General features: G+C 32.6%; 1 protein-coding gene across 5 annotated transcripts in view; it reads right to left on the bottom strand.

Moving 5' to 3' along the window:
• Ccdc91 (coiled-coil domain containing 91) overlaps positions 1 to 26,972 on the bottom strand; it is a 330,550-nt gene that overhangs the window by 50,213 nt on the left and 253,365 nt on the right. For all 5 annotated transcript variants that reach the window (XM_078014979.1, XM_040280858.2, XM_005339928.5 and 2 more), the window contains one exon: positions 5,807 to 5,920. In XM_078014979.1, the coding sequence (XP_077871105.1) occupies positions 5,807 to 5,920 (114 nt within the window). The remainder of the gene's footprint in view (positions 1 to 5,806; positions 5,921 to 26,972) is intronic.

A 26,972-nucleotide genomic window follows, 5' to 3' on the forward strand; every position in this document is an offset into this window, starting at 1 on the left:
ACAAGCACACAAAAATACTTCAGTAAAACTGAACTAGAAGGATCCTTTAATAATTAAGAAATTATAACAATGTGTTGACTACAAAATCTTTGATGTAAAAATAATTGCTCCTTATTCCTCTCTGAAAATCTAAAAGAATTCTCCAAAGTGAATGTTATTTTCCTGGAGGTGATTTAGAAAACACAGGCCATAATTCTGGTTCTTAAGAGGAAAAAAAATAATGTTTTATTACATTTGGATGAGACTTTATTTTTTAGGAATCACTGGTTGGCTGTGAGTAGTTGTTGCTTGCAGAATATTATTCACACTTCCTCCCTCATAGCAAGGTCATGTGTAACAGTTTGAACTTTGTGGGATGGAATGGAACTCTTCCTCCTAATCCAGGGGCCATAGGTCACTGTAAACCACAAATTCTTCCTCCCTAGGGAATTGTCAGGGATGTGGTCTTCCCCATCTCATTCTTCTGCCATTTCTTTTATACAAAATAAGTTCACAGCATTAATGACACATCTGCCATATTATAATACTTTATCTGGCAATATATGTGAAGAGAAATAAATCTTCTCTAGAACCAGCACCTAAGGACTTTCAATTTCAATTGTCCAATTCCACGAAAGAATAAAATTTTTAAAGGACCAAGAGGAAGACATTTTCCCAAGGTAATTTTTTTGTTTGCTTGCTTGCTTTTTGGTGCTAGAAATCTAACTCAGGGATTCTTTACCACTGAGCTACATCTATAACCTTTTTATTTTTTAATTTGAGACAGGGTCTTGCTAAGTTGCTTAGGGTCTTCCTAATTTGCTGAGGCTGGCCTTGAACCTGAGAGCCTCCTGCCTCAGCCTCTTGTGTTGCTGGGATTATATAAACATGCACCACCTTACCAAGCCCAAAATGATTTTTATAATTAAGAGCAAAGATTGACAATATTTTTTTTTTGGTAAAGAAACAGATGGTAAGTATTTCAGGTTATGTGATCCAATGGGCTCTCAACTACTCAACTTTGTTGTTACAATATGAAACCATCCAGGAGACAGGACATAAATGAATGAGTATGGCTGAGTGTTCCAATAAAACTTTATTTAGCCAAAGAGGAAGCAGGTTGAATTTGGCCTATGAGCTATAGTTTGTATCCTCTGGTACAGAATTTCTATTAATGCGAGAGAGTTTGAAGTTAAAATTTTGGTTTTAATAAGGTATAGTATTGTACCATGCAAGTTGCTGTACTTGTAAGTACCTTGCTTATTCTCATGCAAATTAAATATATTTTAATCTTTAGTTTTTCAGTCTAACATTTCTATAATATAAATACAGTAAAGATGACTAAATCCATTAATAATTAGACAATTTCTCTTAAATGCTATTCAAAAATTATGTCCCAAGCTGAAAAATATTAGTTTTCCAATTCCTTAATAAATTTGTAAATTAAATGTAATAATTTTTATTGGCAATAGAAATAAAGACTTTATAGAGGAGTTTTTAAAATGACTATCAAGTTGAATATCCATTATCACCAAAGTTGACTCATCATTAATTTGAGTTATTTTTCTGGTTTATAATTTAAAAGGTTTTATTTGGATATTTTGATTATATACATATTTTCAGATATAACTTGGATTAACAACACATATATTACATAACTTAGGAAAAAATTTATGACATAATTGAGTGTAAATTATGGCTCACTTAATTAGTACATATGTAGGCAATCCCTCTGTATTGTCCAAGATGTTTAGACCAAATGATTATAGGTATATATAAATTAGTGACACCTCTATTGATTTGACACATGAAAAAGGAGAAAACATCATTTAAAATTAAAACTGTTTTCTCAGAATAATTCTAATTTTAATTCAAGCATATTACTAATTCTGAGTATAGTTTTAATACTCAACAGGATTTGATAACTAACTAAAAATTTACTGATAGATGGTAAAAACTACATTAAGCCCTGTAATGTTCCTTTCAAACTTTTAGAGAATTGGGAAAGACTGTTTAAGACAAAGACATATAGAGACGGGGCCTAACTCAACATTCGACTTTTTCCTTGAAAGATTTTTTAAAATTTCAAGAGGAAAAAATGATTACTTCATAGTCTAGATTGTAAGCCTAGTTGAAACCAAGGCCTGCAGAGCTGAGGTGTAAAATGTTAAAAATTTGAGATTGACTCTAGTTAAAATAAATAAACAAACAAACAAAAAACCCAAAACTGAAAAAGAAAAAGGAAAGGAAAAGCTTTGTTCTGAAAATGTGTTCTTTAATGCAAATAAAAATTCACCTTCCAAAAGGAGAAATAGAGATGAGTGGAGGTAATTTAGTTTTTTTTTGAAAGAAAAATATTGTTTCTTCTTAGTTTACAAGCTTTGAGAATGACATCTCTTTCTCATTGTGAAAAAACTTCTAGGACCTAAGATATTCATAAAAATCAACTTGAAATACTTTTTTTTTTTGAAAGAGGAGGACAAAAAAGACCTTAACTTTTAAAAAGTGAAATAAAAAAAGAGGTCTCAGTAATTGGTCTTTGATTTCAGATATTTTATCTACTTACTTTTCTTTTTTTAAAATTCATATATGACAGCAAGAATGCATTACAATTCTTATTACACATGTAGAGCACAATTTTCCATATACACAATATGTTCACACCAATTCGTGTCTTCATATCCATACTTTGGATAATAATGATCATTACATTCCACCATCATTAATTACCCCAACCAACCGCTCTGCCCTATCTACAGTTTGTCTATTCCTCCCATGCTCCCTTCTCCCTATCCCATTATGAATCATCCTCCTTATATCAAAAAAACATTCGGCATTGGGTTTTTTGGGATTGGCTAATTTACTTAGATAATGCTAATTTACTTAGCATTATCTTCTCTAACTCCATCCATTTACCTGCAAATGCCATGATTTTATTCTCTTTTATTGCTGAGTAATATTCCATTGTGTAAATAATGCCACATTTTTTTTTATCCATTCATCTATTGAAGGGCATTAGGTTACTTACTTTTCTTCATAGCTTTTTTGTTTGAGAAGATAGAAACATTCAAACATTGAACTTATTCCACAATATGTATTATTAAGAAAACTCTGCAATCTCTGAAATGGAAGTAATAAATTTCCTACAAGTAAGCTGATTCAATTAGTTGGAATCTTCTATGAATTAGTACTAGGAGTGAAATAAAATTATAGAATTCAGACTGTAGACTTCAGAGGACACAGAATGTCAAACATTCTTCTGAATAGCATATGTGTAATTATCAAAAATAATGCAACTAGTGGCTTTTTGGTATTGTTTAATAATGTGGTAAATATGATAATAATCATAGCACATATTTATATAGTGTATGGCTCATATCATCCTCAGCACAACTATTTTACTATTATTAACTTATAAGCACTCTGTGAGAAAGGTTTTAAATTTATTCTTCTCATGTAAGAAAAGAAATACAGAAGTGAAAATATCATGCAAATGGTGTTTTATTTTTGTTGTTACTGCTCTTGTTAAGTGAACATCTTTACACATAATAACTATCTTATCTGACTAACACAATGAATACTAGTCCTTTAATATGATCTGGTAGAACACACAGATTAAAATGGCAGAATTCAATGTTAGTTTTCTTCAATAGTTAATCTACCTCACACAGGGACTGGATAACTATTAAAAAAGTGTTTCCTTAAGGAATGATCAAATTATGTTGTATGCATATACAAATATGGCAAAATAATTCCCAATAATATTTATTATAATGTACCAGTAAAAATACATCTAAAAATGAACAAAAAGGTGTTTCTTATATTATTTGAAATCTTATAAATGGGCTTGCTAATTTCTTACATAATCTCTTATCCAGATTTAGAGATTAATGAATACAGTTTGGCAGTACACTATATTAAGAGATATGTGGAAACAATAAATATCTATCAAAGATGAATGGATAAAGAAAACTCAGTGTGTGTGTGTGTGTGTGTATAATATATATATATATATTATATGTATATGTATATATATGTGTATATATATATGTTTATGTATATATATGTGTATATATATGTATACACACACACACACACACATATACAACATGCCATTCAGCCTTTAAAAATGAAGGGAATTCTGTTATATGTGGCAACGTGATGAACCTTGAGGATATTATACTAAGTGAAATTAAGCCAGTCACAGAATGTGATATACTATAAGATCCCACTTACATGAAATGTATAAAATAGTCAAATTCAAAGAATCAAAAGAGTGAAATGGTAACTACCAGAGGGTTGGGGGTCACTAATCAACTGCATGAAGTTTCAGGCCAGCAAAATGAATAAGCACTACAGGTCTGCTCTACAACACTGTATCCAATGATAATGTCCTGTAGACTTCAAAGTTTGTTTAGAGAGTAGATTTCAGGGTAATTGTTCTTATCACGGATTATATAAAATAAATTATTATAAAGGAAAACATGATATAAAAGGATATACCCACAAGAAGCCTCCGATTTATTTCAACTCTATGTTCTTTAATTATTGCAACCAATCCTGTATGCATGTGAAAAGTGTCTACAATTTCTTGAATGATTTCTTTTGAACCTCTTTAGGGGTACATATATACCTCCAACTGAAAAGGCAATTGATTCCTTTGGGCTCAGAATTTTCTCTTTAGAAGGTTAGACATCATCAGGAGTTTGGATGGAAATAGTTTTAAAAACACCCTGTGGTAAGATGCTCAAAGATTTACTCCCACACAGAATGTTTTTGTGGATGGTTAATTTATCTGAAAAGGCTCCTTACCAATTATTTTTACTCTGGTGACAAGTTCTCCTTTATTAAAATGTAATGGTAACCATAAAGATTTGGGAATGTCCTTTGTATTATATCAAATTTGACTTTAAAAGATTTAAGTGGGTGTCATAAATTTTAATTCACTTCTCATCTTCAACTGCCAACTATGGGCCCACCAATTATTTAAGTTTAGATATTATCCATCAAATTCTCTCATATGCATTATGTTTTATGTTATGTTACAGTATATAACACAAGACACAGGTTATATTATATATTCATACACATATAATACATACAGTATTTAAGCATAATATATGACATCTACTAAATATATAAAGCATGCTAAACATTATATATGATAAAACTATATAAGAATATAATACATTTAATAAAGATTATAATGAACATCTCATTTTAAGGTGTCTCTTAACTTGCATGTTATTTAAGACCAAAGTTTTGTTGAAAGGACAACAAATCAACTTTGGCTTGTTATTTTCAGGTACTCACTCAAACTCATTAAACCATATTATACTGAAATATGTGTTTTGCAAAACTTTAGTATATAACTTAAATTATAATCAGCATATTATGAGTTATGTTTTTGAAATGGAACTATGGCAGAAAAGCCTTAATTTGCTAACTGTAATGAAAGCCTTTAAAACCACAATGGTGTTAACAGAGAGCTTAAAGGGTATGTGTAAATCTCTACAAATAAAAGTCCACAAATGTATGGCAAAAAATACTAAAATCTACTATCTTTATAGTAATGAGTGCAATGCTAAGTTGGAAGTTAAGAGAAGACTAGCAAGAAATTATTCACTGTTCCTTTTGTGCTGATAGATGGAATTTATGTTTATAGATTTAACTATTAGAATATATAATTATATATGGAAAATAATCTTAGGGATTTCCATTTCTATGAAAAAGGACATTTTAAATATCTTTAAAGTTTATGTTAGTATATGAAAGCTACTGCTTGAATTCATGGAAGCACAAATTAAAATTTTCAGAAGATACTTACCCTTTTCTGTTCTTTTACATATTCTATCAATTCATCTCTTGTTCTTTTCACTGCCTCTTCTACAGCCTTTTCACTTCGCTTCTGTTCTTCTATTATTGCTGCCTTAACAGTTTCCTGTTTGTGGAAAGAGGAAAAACTCAGCAAGGTAATACCAAGACATATTTGTGTCCATTTTATATAAACCAGAAATACTCTTCAGTAGGTGGGAGCTCTGTTCAAAGCTTACCTTATTAGAGTATGAACTTATAAAATCTTTTGGGATCTGTTACAGATTTCGCAGAACTCTTTCCTAAACTGAGTTAAAGGGAAAAGAAATGGAATAAGCCATTTATTGCAGGGAGCGCCTGACAGACTCCAATGGCTTCCTTACCAGCCTTTCATTTGATGTTTACATGATTGATTGCCTTCCTGTACTTTGCACTATCCACATAAGACTTCCAACTTGTGTTTATTCTTCCAAGAACACCCTAATGCTGTTTTATTCACGTTTAATTTTACCATCATACAATAATCAAGTGTGGTCTGGGTGGTAAGATTTACAGCTAGTTTGGTTCTCCTGCCAGGTTAGGATGTTGGGAGCTGGACACCATGAATAGAGGTAAAAATTCTACTCTGTGTGCTAACATTTGAAATAGAGACCTAGGGAAGAAAAAGGTATTCCTCATATTAATGAATTAGAAATCAGGTACCTAAGTGCTTTCAGAATGGCAGACAAAGAGAAAAAAGGCTAAAATCCTATAAAAGAAATGTAGCATTTCTTAAGAAGTTGGAATATTCTTTGCTAAAAGAGTGCCTCATGGGTTGAAATGTATATTATATAACAAAATTTGTTTCATTTATTTATATAGGTCCTATCCTTTATCTGTTAGAGAACAAGAAAATCAATTACAAAATGCTTTGAACTTTCTCAGAACATTTCCTTCATTTTTTTATTTTTGAGGGCTTTCTGCTTGGTGTGTTTATGTTTTGCCATCATTTCCCCCAATTTTAGATATGTATATATATGACCCATAAAATATAAAATAATATTAAAGATTCACTATTCTGAAAATATCTACTATTTTGAAAACAGAGAAAACCACAAAGCAATCTATACATATAAGTGGACTTAGACATCATGAAGATAAGGACCTAAGATGTACATACTGTTTTCTAACTCTAACATGTTTAACTTAAAATATAATTTGAATCCGTTTTTAAGCTATTAGAAATTATTTTATGATTTATATTTCATTACAAAGTTGCATGATAATTTCTTAACTGTTATTCATGGGTATTTTAGTTATTTTAAATAAAATAAGAAGCATCCATACATGTAACCTTGTGGTTAGATATTTATGTTGAATCAATTGAAAACAATTTGGAATTATTTGGCCAATGGATATAAACTCTTTATGGCTTCTGACATTTTATATAAAATTTTTTTTTACACAGTAGCCCATGAGCATGCTTATTTCTTAAAAGCCTTGATTACGTTTAGCTCTATCAGTTTAAAAAAAAAACTTTGTTTATTTGAAGGACAACAGTATCTTATTCTGCATTTTAAAAAGACTATTATTTGACTATTATTAAGCACTCTGTTGAAATATTGGCAATATACATGCTGCCTTTTTTTTAGGTCCTTAAATACCTACTCTGCCCACTCTAATTTTAGTATACACATCATTTTTGGGATTCCCTTCCTAATACATAAAACTATGTAACAATGTTGAAAGTATATATAATAGTTATTTTGAAAATCGTTACTATTATATTTCCAATCACTAAATACACTAGCCTTTAGTTCCTTTGATAAAATAACAGAATAACACAATAACACAACTTGAAAAAACATAAATCTGAAAAATTATAGCAATTAAAAAAATGCAGACCAATAATATTAGTTAAAATTAAAATATCTGCTATCACAATTCTTTTTGATGTTTTACAAATTTGTAATTTGAAAATTACCAAATTTAAAAAGGCCAAAAATGTAATATGTGTTACTAAACCCTCTGAAATAAAACACACTAATAATTCTGTAGTGACGAGTATGAATATTTACATTATGTGGGTAAAAGTATCATATCAGTTCAGGTTAGGTTTTGCCACCCACTGAATTACAAAACTGTAGTTTTTAAGCCCTGGGCAATTTAGAATTGTAGATAACCATGCACTAGGACTATTTGAATGTAAAAGATAAATTCATCATATATTAACTATTAATCAGAATTTCTATCTATCTAACAAGGGACAGATCAGTAAATTTGATCAGGCCTGTTTGAAAATGATGGTTCAATTTACATAATCGTGCTGTATCTGAAAGAAAAAAGAGTTAGCTATATGTCTTTCACCTGACATTTTTTGGGGAGGCTGAGAGTATATATTATCTTCTCTGTCCAAATATTTGAGGATCTATCATTTTGAGCTGGCAAAATATTGCTTAGAAATTTCCTTTGGTTTTCAACTTCTCAGTTGGAAGTTAAGCAACAGTTTTGGTTGTGAAGCTCACCCTGAAAAACTATTAGTCAATAAATATTCATTTGAATATAATACAAAAATAAAGTTTAAGCCTTCTATTCTCTAATCAGACCAAATTCTAAATTAGGTGGCATTAACTAATTTGTGTGCTTGTATACAAATGCCTGTGAATATCTGCCTGAAGATTTTATTGATTCCATTGGTGAAGTATATTGCCTCTAAGTCATGAGAAATTAATCTAATATAAAATAGTCCAAAAGGAATGAGGAATGTCACCAGTAAATATATGTAAATAAGCAAACAATATTTTTCAGAATGTTTTAGTGATAGTAATACCATTTTAACACAATCTATTGGGTAAGGCAGGGTTTCTCACTCTTCATACCACTATTGGTAATTCTACCCTGTGACGGAGTATCTGTGTTAAGCAGAACGCCTGCTATCTACCCATTAGCTGGTCACCAAATGAGAACTACAAACCTAAGGTGAGTAGTTTGGAGAGAAAAACATTCAAGCATATAATATACATGCTGTTATTTATCTGTTAAGATATATTATCACATTTATTGTCATGTTTTAAATATATTTTTACCATCTAAAATATATGCAGAAGTATAATGAAATGGTTATATCATGAGTTTATAAATGTAGAGAAAGTTCTTCATACTAATGTTTTAAAACTAAATGACTAAAGTCAATTTCTATAACTTTATGATAAAGTAGGTCATGTTAAAAGTCATTTAGTGCTGAAAGCTTATATGACATTTTGTATAAGATTTTTAAATTTCTCCTTATTTCTTAAAAGTGTAGTTTTGCTCCGGCATCTATGAAATCCACCATACATTTCAGTACTCAGAGAATCACAAACCAATAAAACGCCTGAGATTGTATACTTTTTATCAGTGTAATTTTGCAAGACTATAAAAACAGTATTTATGGGAAACAAATCTCAGCAATCAACTCAATTCTGGTCTGTGGATTATAAATCACATGATTATGGAGCTGTTTAATTTTCTGGGGAAATCGCTTACTTTATTTTTTAATTTTTTTGTAGTGAGAATTGAACCTAGGCGCACTTTACCATTGTGCCACATCCCCAGCCTTTTTAATTTTTATTCTGAACAGGGTCTCCTAAGTTGCTCAGAGCTTTATTTAGTTGCTGAGGCCGACCTTGAACTTGTGACTCTCCTGCCTCAGCCTCCTGAGTTGCTGCAATTACACGCATGTGCCACCATGCCCAACTTACTTTATTTTTTGTTTACAAACACAATGTATGCATATTATCTAATTATGTGTCATATTAAAAGTTGAACATGATTGTAGAAATGCATCCTAGAAAATCAGTGACAACTAGAAAGGAAAAGAACAGGTTATTACATATTATACCCAGTTCTGATTTGTGGTTGGTAGCAAATTTTCTTCATATGTTCATTTATCAAATTATTTTCTGAATATCTATTATGAGTGGAAAAAAAGACCAAATACTGAAAGCTTTTTTATCTTTCTCTTGATGAGTTTAAAATTTACTTGCAGAAACAAAACATAAGTACACAGAAATTAAAACAACAGTATAAAAAAGTAGATTTCAAAGGCACTCTAGTTAATGAGTGCTGGTGATATTAGTTATGAGTTTTATTTAAGGAAGGAAGTGTTGATGTCTCCTATGGTTAGAGAAGGACTTAGAAAACAGGTGGGCTCTGACTTGAGATTTAATAGGTGCTTCACAGCAGAAGCATGAGGATGAAGACTGAGGGAACAATATGAGTAGGCTATATTGAACGTATTTAGAAACAAATGCTTATATGACATAAGAGCATGAAGATAAAACCCAAAAGTATGTTTGAGATTGCTGGGTGCAGATGAGGGTTCTTATGAGAGAAAGGGAAGGAAAGGAAGCTAGATATCCAGACTGGATAGTGGGAAGCCTAAAGCTTAAAGAGCTACCATATCGGCATGTGCACTGATGCTGCCCCAACGACTTGTACTATCTTTCCATGAGCAAGCAAATGCACCCTTTGGCTTATACTCTACACAGTCATCCTTGCCTCACCTTAAATGGTATATCCAAAGTAAACAAGTTGGCTCTTTATCATGGTCTCTCAGAATTTACTCTCAACTTAAACTAGCTCTAGGCCTGGAAAAGATAAGTTTCTGTTCCCTTGCTATATATGAAGAAATATTACTTAGATAAACAGCACCCTGTGTTCATGGAGATCAGCTGTGATCTAAGGATACATATGCCAGAAATCTGTGTCTGTTATGCCAATGTATAGATAGAACAATTTCATGTAAAGTTGGGAGAAAATCTTCTGGAGTTTCCGAACTTTTATTCTTTCCTAACTTTTACTATTTAAAACAACTAACATTCAGTATTATGGATAGTGATTTGGGGATAATGAACTAGAATTCTTGTATTTGATATAGATTGTTAGGCAAGATACTAGAAAATTGAGAAACATTTGTGTCTAAAATAAGCAACTCCCCAAATGAAACAAGTTTGTTATAATCAGAAAAGTAAATTTTTATGAACCAAGCTATCTCTGTTCATAAGTATTACTAAGCAGGTACACAGATTTTAAAAAAAGGATTGGTTATATATTTAATGATAATTTGATTTAACTTTGGAGCAAGGAATGGAATAAAATTTTTCTTCAGAGGGAATATTGAATTCTATAAAAATAAACAGGCTTAGTCTCTGCACTCAAAAAGCTCACAATTTATTTGGGAAAACAAATATACAGGCTGTATCAACAAAATATAGAATATGTCATGATAGAGGTTTAGAGGGGGGAGGAGTTATCCATACAAGAGTATTATGGAAGGAGGACACCTACAGAAGGAGAATGTATAAGGAATCTGAAAGAAATGCATCTCAAAGAATAAAGGATTACCCAAATAAAGGAGGAGGAGGAGAGAATTATAATCAGGGCAGTGGAGCACGAGGATTGCAATCTGATATGTATGAAGTACAGAAATTTTAGTATCACACAGCAGGAAACATAAGGCAAAGTGTAGCCAGAGAATAGACTGGTGAGGTACGTCATGGACAGATGTGCCTGATTTTTAAAATGAAAACAGTAGCAGTATCTTTAAAAATAGATGGGTTATAATGGCTGGTTAATCTGTGTCAAATATTTGAGACTTCCCCAGGCACGTAGTGAATGCTCAATGAATGTAAACACTGTTAGATATCCTGGACTTTAACATACATACATGATGGTGCCTATCATGTCATGATGAGATCTCTATCTCAGTTGGAATATCCTGTGACTCTAAAAGATGGATTTGTTTGGGAAAAAAACTATAGTCAAGGAGACCTGTTAGGACATGACAACATAGTCCAGGAAAAAGTTCAATGGAGTAAATGGGAAAATCTTAACTGATAGGAAAAAATATTTAGGAAGAAAAATTAGCAAGACAGTGAATAAACAGAAACTGAAGAAGAGGGGCTAGGGTTGTTGTTCAGTGGTAGATTGCTCACCTAACATGTGTGAGGTACTGGGTTTGATCCTCAGCACCACATAAAAATAAATAAATAAAAATAAAGGTATAAATATAAAAAGGAAACTGAAGAAGAGGTGGTAGTGGGGGGAGGAGTTATCCATATAAGAACAACAAATCTGCTGAACAATCAAAGAAATAAGTTGTGTAGGTATGCTACTAGCTTTTATGCTCCAATAAAACTAGTCTGCAGAGATTTTATATCCTCCCTTTTTAAGTGATAAAACAAATTACAGGACATCAACATAAAAGCTTTTAAAGAACTTTCCCAGAGATGTCTCTTTCTTGCTTCTTTTCTATACATGTAGAAATAATACCTCAAATATCAATTTCTTTCTTCAGGGCTACATTAGCCTCTGCCTGGCTAAATAGAAGATGTGCATCTGTGGAAAGCCAGAATGATTATGTTTCAAAGCTTAATTTCAAATTGCAGAAATTATTACATGCTCTTTTCTAAGTGAGCTAGAAGAATTAAAAGACTATCCATATAGATATTGAAACAGATTCAGGCAAAATTCACAGTGTATCTGGAAAAATTACATTATACTATGTATATAAATATGCACAAATCAGTTTATATTCACAAAATCAGAAAAACTGCTAATATGTAAACACAGTATGTCTGGCCCTAACTTACCTCTCTAGCCTCACTTTGCTCTCCACTCTGAATCACAATCTCTGGGCTTCAACCTTAACACCCTTCTTTTGAACCTGTCTCTGTACCATACTTCCTCTGATTCAGGGCCTTGGCACACATGCCCTCATAATGGCATCTGAACCCTATCTATCTTTTCATTCCCTGAGAGAAGTCTTTCTTCATGTTCAGACCTAAATCATATCTTTCTGTTGTTTTGTCTCTGAGTATCTTGTATCTTTAGTACACAACATAGTTGACCTTGAACATTTTCATGTGTGTTTATCTAATGATTATTTTCCTTACCAGAACATAAGATTCATGAGGGAATATCCAATGCCTATTTTCCTCAGATGTATATACCCTGATTCCAACAGAGCTCCTACCACACAGTAGATATGGAATAATATTAAAAGAACTACTAATGGACAGTATTATCATCATGCATGTGATTCAATAACAATGGGAAAAATTGGATAATCAACTAGAAACTTAAATAAATGGAACACATAATCCTTATTCTAGCATTTTATAATCAACATATTTAACTACAATATATAATGTGAATTTCTTTCCTGTTCTACACATAATTTTTAAGTTGTTCTTTGTGGGAAGCCATTCTGACACGTGATTGGGCGACTCCCGTTAAGGGCCTGAGGCACTTTGGCAAAGTCGAAGTTTTCCCAACCCTTTCCTGATGAGAGAGCCCATCCGTGTGGGGGTGTGCCTGACCACTGACCCCGGGGACCCAATCACTGGCCCTGACCTTGGAGTGCAGGCCCCCCTTAACCTTCATTGGATGGAATTCTCCCCTGAATCTCTTGTTCCCCAATAAAAGGCTGGTCCCCGGCGTGCTCGCTCTCTCTCTCCTGCTAGCCCGGAGTAATCCCTGCTGCCCTGCTGGGCAGTTTAGAGAAGCCAACCAGAGAGGGGAGCCGTCTCGGACCTAGCAATAGAAATAAGGTAATTGAGTCTGTGTTTTTATTTCGATCTCTTCTAACTAACTTTATGCCTAGAACCTCATTAATGAAACCACTGCGCAGGCCTTGGTAGAGTTCTTTATTGTTCTTAACCAAAGCCAAAGTTTATTACGGAGACTTGAAAGCCCATTTACCCATTTTATCAATAATTCTTACAATCTCAACCCTCTTAGATTTTAACAGTTATAAATTACTATTTATTGTAAAAGTCTGATATTAGCCCAATGAGAAAAAATATCTAAAATATTTTTTTAGAAATACTCTAATAGCTAATTAAGAAAGGATTAGGTTTCTTCTTTCTTTGGCGTGAGTTCATGAATACTAAGTTCTCTCTCTGCAGAATTATTCCTATGATTAGGAGGATGATTTTCTCAAGGTGATGGTAGAGCTTGCAAATGAAGGAAGGCAGTGAGTAAAGGCTGACTTTCAGATTAGTTAAAAATGAGTCAGTAATTGTATTTTCCTCTGAATAAAATTTTAACTTTCTAAGTTGTTATTATTAAATGTTAATATATGTAAAAAATTTTAACACATTGAATGTTATACAAAATAACAGCATACCTATGCCCTTCACCAAAGAACAGAAAAAATATCAATAATGATTAAGTCTCTTACCATTATGAATACCATCATGTTTCCCAAATCCCAGAAGAAAACCCTTTATCTCTTTTCATTTTCCTTATCTTTTCAATTATCTCTAAATAATATACTTTGACCATTCTACAGTTTCAGGCATTACTTTTGACTTTTCAGTATGGAGTATAAAGAATTTGTATTGCTTAGAACAATTCCAAAATCCAAAACATAGACATTTTTAGTCCTCTTATCTACCCAGTTTAGATAGTTAATGGTTTTGAGTAGATAAACAGTCAATATAGTAGTTTTTGTTGTATAACAAACACTTCAATTTTAGTGGCTTAACAATCATTTATTTAGATCAAGAATTAGCAAACTACCACTACTGAGCCAAATCTGGGTTGTTGCCTGTTTGTGTACAACCCACTTGTGTTTGTCAGCTTTTCATCACTGTGACCAAATCACCTGACAAGAAAAACTTAGAGCAGGAATAGTTTATATTGGGCTCATGGTTTCAAAGGGTCAGTCCACGGCTGGATGACTTCACTGCTGTTGGCTCAAGATGAGACAGTTCATGATGGTGGAAGGGCATGGAAGAAGAAAAGCTTCCCAGCTCATGGCAGCTGGAAGGCAGAAAGAGAGAGAAAGAAAGAAGCCAAGGCCAATATATAATCCTTAATAGCATGCCCCTAGTGCCTACTTCCTTCATCCATAATCCCTGTCTATAGTTACTACTTAAAAGTTCATTCAACTCACTAACCCCTAAAATGAATTAATTTACCGATCAAATCACAGCTTTCATAATTATTTCATCTCTGAACATTCATGAATTGTCTAGCATGAGGTTCCCTTCCCTGGGGGACAACTCATATCCAAATCATAACACTATTCAAATAGGCTTTACATTTTTTTAAATGGTTGAGACAAAAGAGAGAATAAAACAGTTCAGGATGTGAAAATTATATGCAATTCAAGTGTTTTTTCATATATAAAGTTTTATTGGAACACAGTACAACAGATTGTTTTATATATTGTCTATGGCTGCTTTCACACTACCATGGCAGAGCACAATATTTACAAAGAGATCACAGGTAGCAGCCTCATCCATTCATACTGTTTGGTACATTACAAATTATAGTGAGGCAGTTATAACGTGTCTGCATTGTTCTAACAGTATTGTTGTATTATGTCAAAACAAGTAACAAGAACTTCATTGCACTGTGAAGGCATGGTGGAGTGTGGGGTTATTTTGTTACTGAATTAGATGTTCAAAAAATGGTATTAATTATGTGGTAATACCATAATTATTCCTAAAGGATACAATATGTCTACATTACCAAATGAAGCACTCATCACAATATCCCCAAATACCAGGAAAGAAATGACTTGGGAAAATTACAAAACTTAAAATGGAATACCTCAAAACAAAGGACTCTAAACACATACAGTGAGCCTGAGAAAATTACATTTTCTAGTAGATATCTTGTTATTCAAGCAGGAAAAGCCATTTACCAAAGTCGAGTTTATTAAATTATTAAAAGCAGCAAGATAAACATACCCTGAGAAAATAAACTTGCTTGGAGTTAATAGCCTTTTGGTGATAACAATTGACTGAAGAGATGGAGAACAGTGGTAGCAAAATCAACAATTAAAAACGTGGCAAAAAAAGACATGAAAGACCAGTAGTATAGAAGACAAAACATAAGAGACAAACCCACATAAATACAGTTATCCCATACTAGACAAAGGTGCCGTTAAACATACACTGGAGAAAAGATAGCCTCTTCAATAAATGGTGATAGAAAAACTGGAAATCTATATGTAACAAAATCAAATTGGACCTCTGCACAAAACTCAACTCAAAGTAGATCAAGGACCTAGGCATTAGACCAGAGACCCTGCACCTAACAGAAGAAAAAGTAGGCCAAATCTTCATCATGTCGGCTTAAGAATCAATTCCTCCAATAAGATTCTTCCAGCACAAGAAGAAAATTAAGAATCAATAAATGGGATGGAATCAAACTAAAAAGTTTCTTCACAACAAAGAAAACAATCAACAATGTGAACAGAGAGGCTACAGAATGGGAGGAAAACTTTGCTACCTACACCTCAGATACAGCATTAATCTCTAGGATATATAAAGAACTCAAAAAACTTAACACCAAAAAACCAAATAACCCAATCAATAAATGGGCAAAGAAACTACATAGGCACTTCAAAGAAGAAGAAATAAGATCAGTTAAATATCACTAGCAATTAGAGAAATGCAAATCAAAACTACTCTTTAAGATTTCATCTTACTCAAGTCAGAACAGCAGTTATCAAGAATACAAGCCAGGCACAGTGGCACATGCCTGTAATCCCAGTGGCTCAGGAGGCTGAGGCAGAAGGATCTTGAGTTCAAAGCCAGCCCCAGCAATAGCAAAGTGCTAAGTAAATCAGTGAGATCTTGTCTAAACAAAATACAAAACAGAGTTGGTGATTGTGGCTCAGGGGTTGAGTCTTTCTGAGTTCAATCCCCAGTAACTGTCCTGGAAAAAAAAAATACAAGTAACAGTAAATGTTGGCGAGGATGTGGGGAACAAGGTACACTCATACATTGCTGGTGGGACAACAAATTGGTGCAAACACTCTGGAAAGCAGTATGGAACTTCCTCAGAAAACTTGGAATGGAACCACCATTTGACCCAGTTATCCCACTCCTCAGTTTATACCCAAAATACTTAAAATCAGCATTCTATATAAAGACTCACATCAATGTTTAGAGCAGCTCAATTCACAATAACAAAGATATAGAACCAACCGAGGTGCCCTACAACAGATGAATGGATAAAAAAAAAATGTGGTACATATACACAATGGACTATTAGCCATAAAGTAGAATGAAATTATTGCATTTGCCAGTAAATGGATGGAACTGGAGAATACATTGAAATATACTGAATATTATTTCAATATATTGAAATAAGCCAATCACCACAAACCAAAGGCTGAATGTTCTGATATACAAATGCTGACTCACACTGGTGGGGGGAGGTGGAGACTGAGTGGGGGAGAAGGGAGAAGGGCAGATTCACTAGATGGGTCAGGGTGGAGTGAGAGGGAGGGATGGGATGGGAATGAGAAAGACAGCAGAATGAATCAGACATAATTTTCCTATGTTTGTATATGAATACATGACCAGTGTAATTCCACATCATGTACAACCACAAAAATGGAAAGTTATACTATATTTATATATGATATGTGAAAATACATTCTACTGTTATGCATAAGTTTTTAAAAAACATGGTAAGTGATTTGAGTAATTTTTGTTTGTCTCTTTATGAGTCAAATATTACTGATATGGCTCCACTGTTGAATTTTTTATTTCAGGAATCAGTTTGAAGTGATTAAAGACTCAAATTCCATGGGAGTGTACAAGGAATACCTACAGATAAGATCTTCTTCTTCAAAAGCATCTAGGAACATTAATGCAGTAAACCTGATGTAGAATGTACTATGTTACAAGTGATGTTATTAATAATATGTATGGAACAGGGTTGCAGATAAAGCTCAAGAATAGAGGGCTTCCTAGCATGCACAAGGCCCTGCATTCTATTTCTAGCAACTGGCCCCCACCCCCTCAAGTGTGTATGTGGTTGTGTCTGTAAAACAAATAAAGGCTTAGCTGGACAGATGTGACTCTCATGAAAAGATAAGTTATTTAAAACTCATGAGCATTCATATCAATTATTTTGAATACTTAAATTAAATCTATACCTATTATTGAATAATTAGTGCTTACGGTAACTTCCATTGTTTTTGTGGACTAACTCATTATCATTTCTCTGAAGTTTTGTCATAAAGTGAAACTGAATATTCCTGACTTGATATACTATACAGCATTTCAGTAGTTTAGCAGTGGTGGTAAAGATTTGCTGTGATTATTTTTGAGCCCAGGGCTGAAAAAGAATTTTGGAATAAAAATCACTCTTACCATAATTATCAAACAATGAATGGCTTTAGAAATTAGCTTTTGTCGTAAGCTAGATATTGTTTCTTACTGAGAGCAGTTAAAAATTACATGGTCTAGTAATCCCACACAAGGTACCTAGCCAAAGGAAAGGAAATTAGTATTTTGAAAAGATATCTGAACTCTCTTGTTTATTGCAGTTTTATTCCCAATAGCCAAGATATGGAATTGCAACTATCAATGAATAAATGGATAAAGGAAATATGATACATACACACAATATAATACTATAATGCCATAAAAATTAATAAAATCATGTCATCCATGGTAATATGGATGAACCTGGCATACATTAATTAAGTGAAATAAGTTGGGGACATGAGGCCAAAACCATAGGATCAATCATGTGAAATATAAAAACTTGATCTCATAGAAGTAGAGTATAAAAAGAATGGTTAACAAAGGCTATGGTTTGTCCCACAGGTTTTTATTTGGTGGCATGTGCCTAGGGGAAGGTGGTTAGATCACTGAGAATATTACATTCAGAGGTTAATGCTGATCTTATGAAGTAAGTTAGTACTTGTGAGAGTGGCTGTTATATATAAGTGAGCAAGACTGGACTCTGAATTTCATTCGCCATGTGAACTCTCCCTTTCACACATGCTTCTGCCACAATGCCATATACCATGTTGTAATAGCCATGTAGGCCCTCACTAGAGGCTGAAATAATCCTGCCTCCTGATCTTGGACTTTTAGCATCTAAAACTATGAAGAAAGTAAACCTTCTTTCTTGGTGCAGACCTCGTGTAATGTGTTATAGCAACAACAACAACAAAAAAGGGACAAAAACAAGAAGATAAGGAGAAACTGATCAATGGGAACAAAGTTACAGTTTGCTAGAAGAAATAGACCCTGGTGTTCTTTGGTGCAGAATAGTGACAATAGTAAACAATATTATATATTTTAAGATAGCTAGGTTTTAAATGTTTTTGCCACAAAGAAATGACAAACATATAAGGTGATGGATATGCTAAATACCCTGATCTGATTATTATACAAATATACAAGTATTTAAATACCACACTGTATCCCCTTGTTATTTTGTATCAATTAAAAAAATACAATGTAAAACAGCACTTATATGCACAACTTACACTGACCTTAGGCATGTGATCTGCAATCAAGGTGTGTGAATTGTAAATAAAGTCAAGGTGCTTTATGTACTTCCTGTGAAGTATATAAAGTTTCAAAAAACAAAGACTTCCACTTCCACACAAACTTAGAAGCTCAAACTACAGTTCCAGAAGTGTTTTTTTTTTTATATACGGGCAAGTAAAAATGAAATTTCCATATTTCAAAATCTGTTCACTGTACAACCAACCTTTTATCTAACTTTAAATAAGAAGTAATTAATCTGCCCAGTAATGACATGCCAAATAAAAATTGTAAAGGGAACCTACAGAATTTTAGAAATGCTTCTCAAGTAATGAATATACTCAATCAAAATCATAAGCTTATTAGAGTGATATATTTGTCAACACCTGTGTAAAAAGACATTTTAAAATATGATACATTTGGATTGTTGTAACATCAGCATTAACAAATGAAATTTGAAACTAACTTTGGTGATACAGATACCTAACTGAATCACAAACAAAATGTTATCACTCAAAAGAGAATGCTATTTTTTTGCATAGATCTATATTACCAAAAATTATTACTATATTTTGAATTTTATCAATAAAATTTGAAATATCCTTAATCATTATATCATCACATCTATAATAGTCTCAATTAAGCCTCATTGCCCATAAGTCTAAAATATCTCTTATCTGGCCTTTTTCAGAAAAAGTTTGCTAATCTCCAATTTAGGTCATGATTTTTCAAACTGGCAATTTCGGCAAGCTCAGTTGTGCATTTCTTTTGATCCTGGCTGGGCTTTCTTATGTATCTCTGTAATCAGCTGGTGGATCTAATGGGGCTGGCTACTAGAGAGTAGCCTTAGGTACCAAGGCTTCTCTCCTTTCTGTGGTCTCCCATTCTCCAGATGGGAGGGTTCTCATGAGTTTTCACATGGAAGCTAGAATGAGTTTCAAAACAAAGAGTGAAAGCAGAAAAGGTCCTTTATGTGGTATATATACACATTGGAATATTACTCAGCAATAAAAGAGAAAATAATCATGGTATTTGCAGGTAAATGGATAGAGTTGGAGAATATAATGCTACGTGAAGTTAGCCAATTCCCCAAAAAACAAATGCCGAATGTTTTCTCTGATATGAGGCTGATTCATAGTGGGATTGGGAGTTGGAATATGGGAAGATTAGATGAACTCTAGATAGGGCAAAGGGGAGGGAGGGGAAAGGAGGGGGAAGGGGGTAAAAAAAGATGGTGAAATGAGATGGACATTATTACCCTAAATACATGTATGAAGACACCAATGGTGTGAATATACTTTGTATACCAGAGATATGAAAAAATGTGCTCTCTCTATATAATATGAATTGTATTGCATCCTGGGGTCATATATAACAAATTAAAATAAAAAATTAAAAAAATACAAGGTCTTTTAAGACACAGGCTGGAAAATGATAAAATGACAGCTCAGGCACATTATACTAGCCCAGATAATATTTACTACAAATTGACTCCCCAATTCTCTTCCAACTGTTTAAGCAGCCTCTAAATATGTTCAAAGATATCAGGCATCCTTTTATCTTCTTGGAGGCAATTCTCCTGGAACTATCTCCATACAAAATTGATTCTCGTTTAGATCTGTTACACAGCTGTCCATCCTAGCATCTCCCTCGAGTAACATTTCCAGTGATTATATCTCATTTTAATTGAATCTTTAGCTTTCCAGATCCCACTGGACTCTTCTTTTTTGGTTCACTCCTGTTTTGGCAGAGTATCTCCTCAAGGAGATGCCTGAGAAAAAATAGATGGGAAGTCAAAGTTTGATATCTGGTACCTTTATACTATCACCACACATTATTGATTGCATTTCTAGGTTGAACATTTCTGCAGAATTTTAAAGGTTGTTGAGAAGTCTGATTATATTTGGATTTATCATCATTTGTGTATTGCTTTTTTCCTTCCAAGACAACTTATCTATTTCCTTTCTGTTTCTCAAAAATTTCATGTTGAATCTAGGCTTATCTAGAAACTCAAATCTTTCAAACTAGAAATCCATGTTCTTTGATTCTAAATTTGCTTTAATAATGATGATGATAATGAGATAATAATAAAGTATTATGATTTCCTGAATTTTATTTCTTAAAATCCTAGGATTCAGCTGAAATGCCTTGTGAAATGAATGCCTCATTATCTGATCCATTCACTCCAATTTTCTATTTCTTTGTATTTTCATATTCTTTTCTCTAGACTTCTGCAACTTAAGCTCTTAACTCCACATTTTTTCTTTTTTTAATTTTTAATTTCTATGCTTCTCTCATTTCATAGATGAAAAGTCTTCTCTTATCTCTCTGAGAACATTAATAATAGTTTTTAGAACTTTTAATATCTCCACAAAATATTTTATTCTCTTCTTTCAAGATAATTTACCTGTTCCTACTTGATTATTTGCTTGTGGTTAAAGAGTAGAGCACTAAAAAGTAGAGTAATATCTCAATGCTTGCAGTTGTGGTTTAAGGACTGTGATCTTAATAGTGGAGTAGTCTGGATGGGTGTTTCCTTCAGGCAATTTCTGACATGGATATATTTAGGTCTTTTTATCTTGGTCTGTCCAGGTTCCTCAAAAAATCATCTTCCAACTCCCCATGTGGCTATCAGCATGGTGAGAGCTGAATAAACAATATGAAATTTCTGAATTTTTATTTAGAAAGTTCTGAATAAGCAGTATAAATGCTCCCTCTTCATCCCATTCCCAACACAGAACCTGTGTGTGAGGCCTTTCATTTTGTCTGGTTTGGGAAAGATGACTCAGTATCTAGGCTGCTTATTAAACAGACTTAAAATTTTCTTCTATTTGCTGCCTCTACCTTTAGTAGTATCTAATATCACCAACTAATAAATCTTTTGAAGTTTCAACATGAGTTTTATTCTTCTTAGTCATCTCTACTCCAGCTTAGGATTTCATTTTGGTAAGGTTTTAGGTCCAGAGAAGAAAACAATGAGTATGCTAGATTCTCTTTTTAATTAGTCTATGTTTGAAAAAAATACATTAAACTTTTTATTTTGAAATAATCTTAGATTTACAGAAAAGCTTCAAGGAAAAAAAAAGAGTTTCCACGTATATTTCATCCAGCTTCCCCAAACATTAACATCTTTACATAATTATGGCACATTAATCAAACAGAAAATGAACCCCATATAATATTATTGAATAGATTACTGATTTTAATTGTGCTTCATCTGTTTTTCCACTAATGTTCTCTTTTTGTTTCAGGATCAAACCATTGCACTTAGGTCTCATGTCTCACTAAGTCTCCAGTCCCAACAATTCCTTGGCCTTTCCTGATGAAAGCACCGGCACTTTTGAAGAGTACTTTTCAGGTATTTTGTAGAAATCTGAAGTTGGTGCTTCTTTTCTCACAATTATAATGAGTCTATAACTTTTAGGGAAGAACAACACAAAGATGAAGCATGCTTCTCACTGGGTCATATCAGGAGTACATGCCATTTAAATAGCACTATTAATATAATCTTAATCCCATCATTAAACTGCTATCTGCCAAGTTTCACCAGCATTTTAGCATTTTTACTTCTTATATAGTCAGTTCCTAGACTTATATGTTTCCAAGTAATATTTTATTTCATCTTTTAAAATTTATTGGTATTTATTTGTATGGTCTACATCATCATTAAAATTTTCATAGCAACTATGTTAATCATTTATTCCCCTGATTAGCTTCATTAATAATCTCTTTTTCTAAATCAACCTTGTCAGAGATTTGCAGGTTTTGTGTCTTTTAAAAAATGATGGTATAGTTTTTGTCAACATACCAATCTATGTCAAGAAATTTCTGCCATGACCTATCTTTATTGTTCTTTCATTGTATTTTCTTTAGATTTTTTTCCTGTTCTTCACTTCCTAACTTTCTGATTAAATTGGAAGTATTAGCCAATTATCTTCCAGACTTAATGTAACTATTTAAGGCTGATTCTCTTTTGAAGTAACATTTTAGATCCCGCTCACCATTTTGTGAAGTTGAAAACTATTTTAATAAGGACTGAAATACTTTTTATTTGTGCTTATCTTTTAAAAAATTTTTACATGTAGTGAAAGGAAAAGAGGAAAGTGCCCCAGACAAACCAAGATACTGTAATAATAGAATCTATGGACAGTGCAGTTGATGAAATGTTAGAATGTACATAATTAAAATTATCTATGCATTAAAGAATGACTGAAGTGAGCAAATATAGGCAAAAGTTGATCACTCCACTAAATAGATAAGAGCAAATATAGGCAACCATTGATCACAACAAGATAGAGATAAGGGAGCACCTATAGGCAAACATTGATCATACAAAGAAAGCAATAAGGGAGCAAATACAAGTAGCAAAAGACTACTTCAAGAAAGAGAAATTCTGGGGAAAAAAAGATCAGCAATCCTTGAAATGAAGGAAACAGTAGACAAACTAAAAAGCTCAATAGAAAGCATCACCAACAGACTAGATCACTTGGAAGACAGAACATCAGATAATGAAGACAAAATATACACTCTTGAAAATGAAGTTGACTACACAGTGAACATGGTAAGAAACCATGAACAGAATATCCAAGGATTATGAGTACTATGATTCGAAGTGACTTCGACAAAATATAGTACCCCTTCATGTTCAAAACACTAGAAAAAATAGGGATAACAGGAACATATCTCAACATTGTAAAAGCTTTCTATGCTAAGCCCCAGGCCAACATCATTCTAAATGGAGAAAAATTTAAAGCATTCCCTCTAAAAACAGGAACAAAACAGGGATGGTCTCTTTCACTGCTTCTGTTTAACACAGTTCTTGAAACTCTAGCCAGAGTAATTAGACAAAAGAAATTAAAGGGATTCAGATAGGAAAAGAATAACTCAAACTATCAATATTTGCCAACAACATGATTCTATACCTAGATGATCCAAAAAAATCCCACCGGTAAACTTCTAGCACTAGTAAATGAATTCAGCAAAGTAGCAGGATATAAAACCAAAACCCATAAATCAAAGGCATTTCTGTATACCAATGACAAATCCTCTGAAAGAGAAACCAGGAAAACCACCCCATTTATAATAGCCTCAAAAAAAAAAAAGTACTTGGGAATCAACTTAATTTAAGAGATGAAAGACTTCTACAATGAAAACTTCGGAACTAAAGAAAGAAATTAAAGAAGACCTTAGAAGATGGAAAGATCTCCTTTGTTCTTGGATAGGCAGAACTAACATTGTTAAAATGACCAAACTACCAAAAGCTCTATACAGGTTTAATGCAATCCCAATCAAAATATAATGACATTCCTCATAGAAATAGAAAAAGCAATCCTGAAATTCATTTGGAAAAATAAAGAGACCCAAAATAGCCAAAGTAATCCTTAGCAAGAATAGTGAAGTAGGTGGCATCACATACATACTACAGCATACTACAGTGATGTAACCACATAAATGTTTATTGTAGCAAAATTCAGAAGAGCTAAATTATGGAACCAACCTAGATGCCCTTCAGTAGATGAATGGATAAAATTACTTTAATATATATACATAATGGAACATTACTCAGCATTAAAAGAGAATAAAATCATGGCATTTGCAGATAAATGGAAGGAATTTGAGAATATTATGCTTGAGAATATTATGCTAAGTGAAGTAAGCCAATCCCTCAAAACTAAAGGCCAAATGTTTTCTCTGATATGTGTATGATGATCCATAATGGGGATGGGGGAGGAGCATGGGAGGAATGGAGGAACTTGAGATAGGACAAAGGGGAGGGAGGGAAAGGAAAGGGGCATGGGAGTAGGAAAGATAGTGAAATGAGATGAACATCATTACCCTAATACATATATGAAGATATGAATGGTGTGACTCTACTTTGTGTACAACCAGAGACATGAAAAATTGTGCTCTATGTATGTAATATGAATTAAAATGCATTCTGCTGTCATGTATAACAAATTAGAACAGTAAAATAATAAAAAGACAGCTTTTTGGTCCTGGATAAAATGGACTCAGCTACCTTGAAATTATAAATCTGCTTTTCTCAGTTATAAGTAAATTTATCATCCTCTAAAGACTTAGAAACCATCACAGAAATGATTATAGAAATAAAAATAAAAAATTTAATACTTTATGTACTCTCTGTAGTGGTAAATTTTAAAATTATTATATTCTGCCTATAATATAACACATTTAAATCCACATAAGAGAATGGCAATTTGTACTTGTAAATTTAATGTGAAATATTTAATTAATATTAAGTTTCTGATTTCTATGAGAAGGGTATTTGATTTGGTTTATAAACAGTATTTGAATATTTAAAGAAAGCAGATGAATGAAATCTTTATATTCAGCTTTCTTAGGTTCATAAAGCATCATCTAACTGCTTAGGAAAGTTTGGTTAATAAAATGTCTGGGTCTATCCTGTTAGGCATATGAAGACTTTGAGATACTCTTAAAATTGGTAATTATGGTTTAAAAGGTTTAACTGAATTTAATTAATTTAGGTGTTAACTATTTGGGGTCAATTACTGTTAAACTTATTCATCTTTAGATCATTAATCAACATATGTAACAAATTAGAATAAATAAATCAATTTTTTAAAAAGGAATATTTATGTGCTCCAGAAAGTTCCCTTGTAGTTTTTCCCATTGAACAATAACCAATAATCTGCTTTCTATCACGTAGATTTACAGTAAATTTTTGCCAATTTTTAACGTCATAAAGTTCTAAATACTTACATTGATTGAAGCACATAGTTTTCAAGCTTTTGTGACTGTCTCTCTTGTTCACATTATATTTTTGAGATTAATCCATATTGAGATATGTACTGATAATTTGTCTTTTCAAGTTTTTGGTATACTATTCAATTATATTTAAAAATCATGATTTATTCATTATGTTACTAAAGGACATTTGTAATGTTTCTACCTGAGACTATCATGAATAAAGAACCTGTTAGCATTCCTTTTCGCATCTTTTAGTAAACATAAGAACTAATTTCTATTTTAGTAAACATAAGAACTAATTTCTATTGATTGCATACATAACAGCATAAATTATCTTATCAGAGCATTTATGTGATGAACTCCAGTAGATACCACCATACACTTTAAGTAGGTAGACAAATTTATACTGCCATCAAGAAAGTACAAGAGGCCCAGCTGTTCTTCATCACCAACACTTGGTCTTGTCAGTCCTTTTAATCATACAAATAGGTCGGGTAGGGTTATACTAGTATCTCATTGTGGTTTTAAATTTATATTTCCTAGATGAATAATGATATTGGGCACATTTGCACATGCTTCTTGCCAATTTTTACATGCTTTTAAAGTGCCCTAACTTCTCAATATACCTTATTCTAAGGGATAAGGCAGGCCTTTTGAGGTTTTCAAATGAAAGCACTTGATTTACCAAAGCCCTTCTAAGTTAGAAGGACTTAATCTCCAAATTCTACTTTCCTAGTCAAACATCTTTGTACTTTAAGCTTTTCATCATCGTTGACTTCTTCTTTTTTTGTTTAAATATTTTTAGCCATAGATGAACAGGCTTCCAAATGGAAAATAATTTGAGAGAAAGCCTGAATATTAAATTTGCCTTAAATGATTCCCTTTTTTTCAAGCACTGCAGCCCATGTGCCATAACTCCTCCATGATGCCTTCAGAAAGTTGTTCTATTGTTCTACTTTTGAACCTGTGTTTTTATAAAAGGGTTAGTTTTACACAAGCTACATTGTGATGGGTGGAATAAGAACTTCTACCCATTGTTTTAAATTTCAGTTATTATCTATTTCATTTCTAAAAATTATTTTTACTTTATAATATTTCTTATAAATAAAATTTTATAATTAAAAATTATTTTTGTTTCTTTTAAAAATCTTATCTGGTCATTTTTCAAAGTCTCTT

The sequence above is a fragment of the Ictidomys tridecemlineatus genome, chromosome 6, assembly GCF_052094955.1.
Source record: "Ictidomys tridecemlineatus isolate mIctTri1 chromosome 6, mIctTri1.hap1, whole genome shotgun sequence".
NCBI classification, from domain to species: domain Eukaryota; kingdom Metazoa; phylum Chordata; class Mammalia; order Rodentia; family Sciuridae; genus Ictidomys; species Ictidomys tridecemlineatus.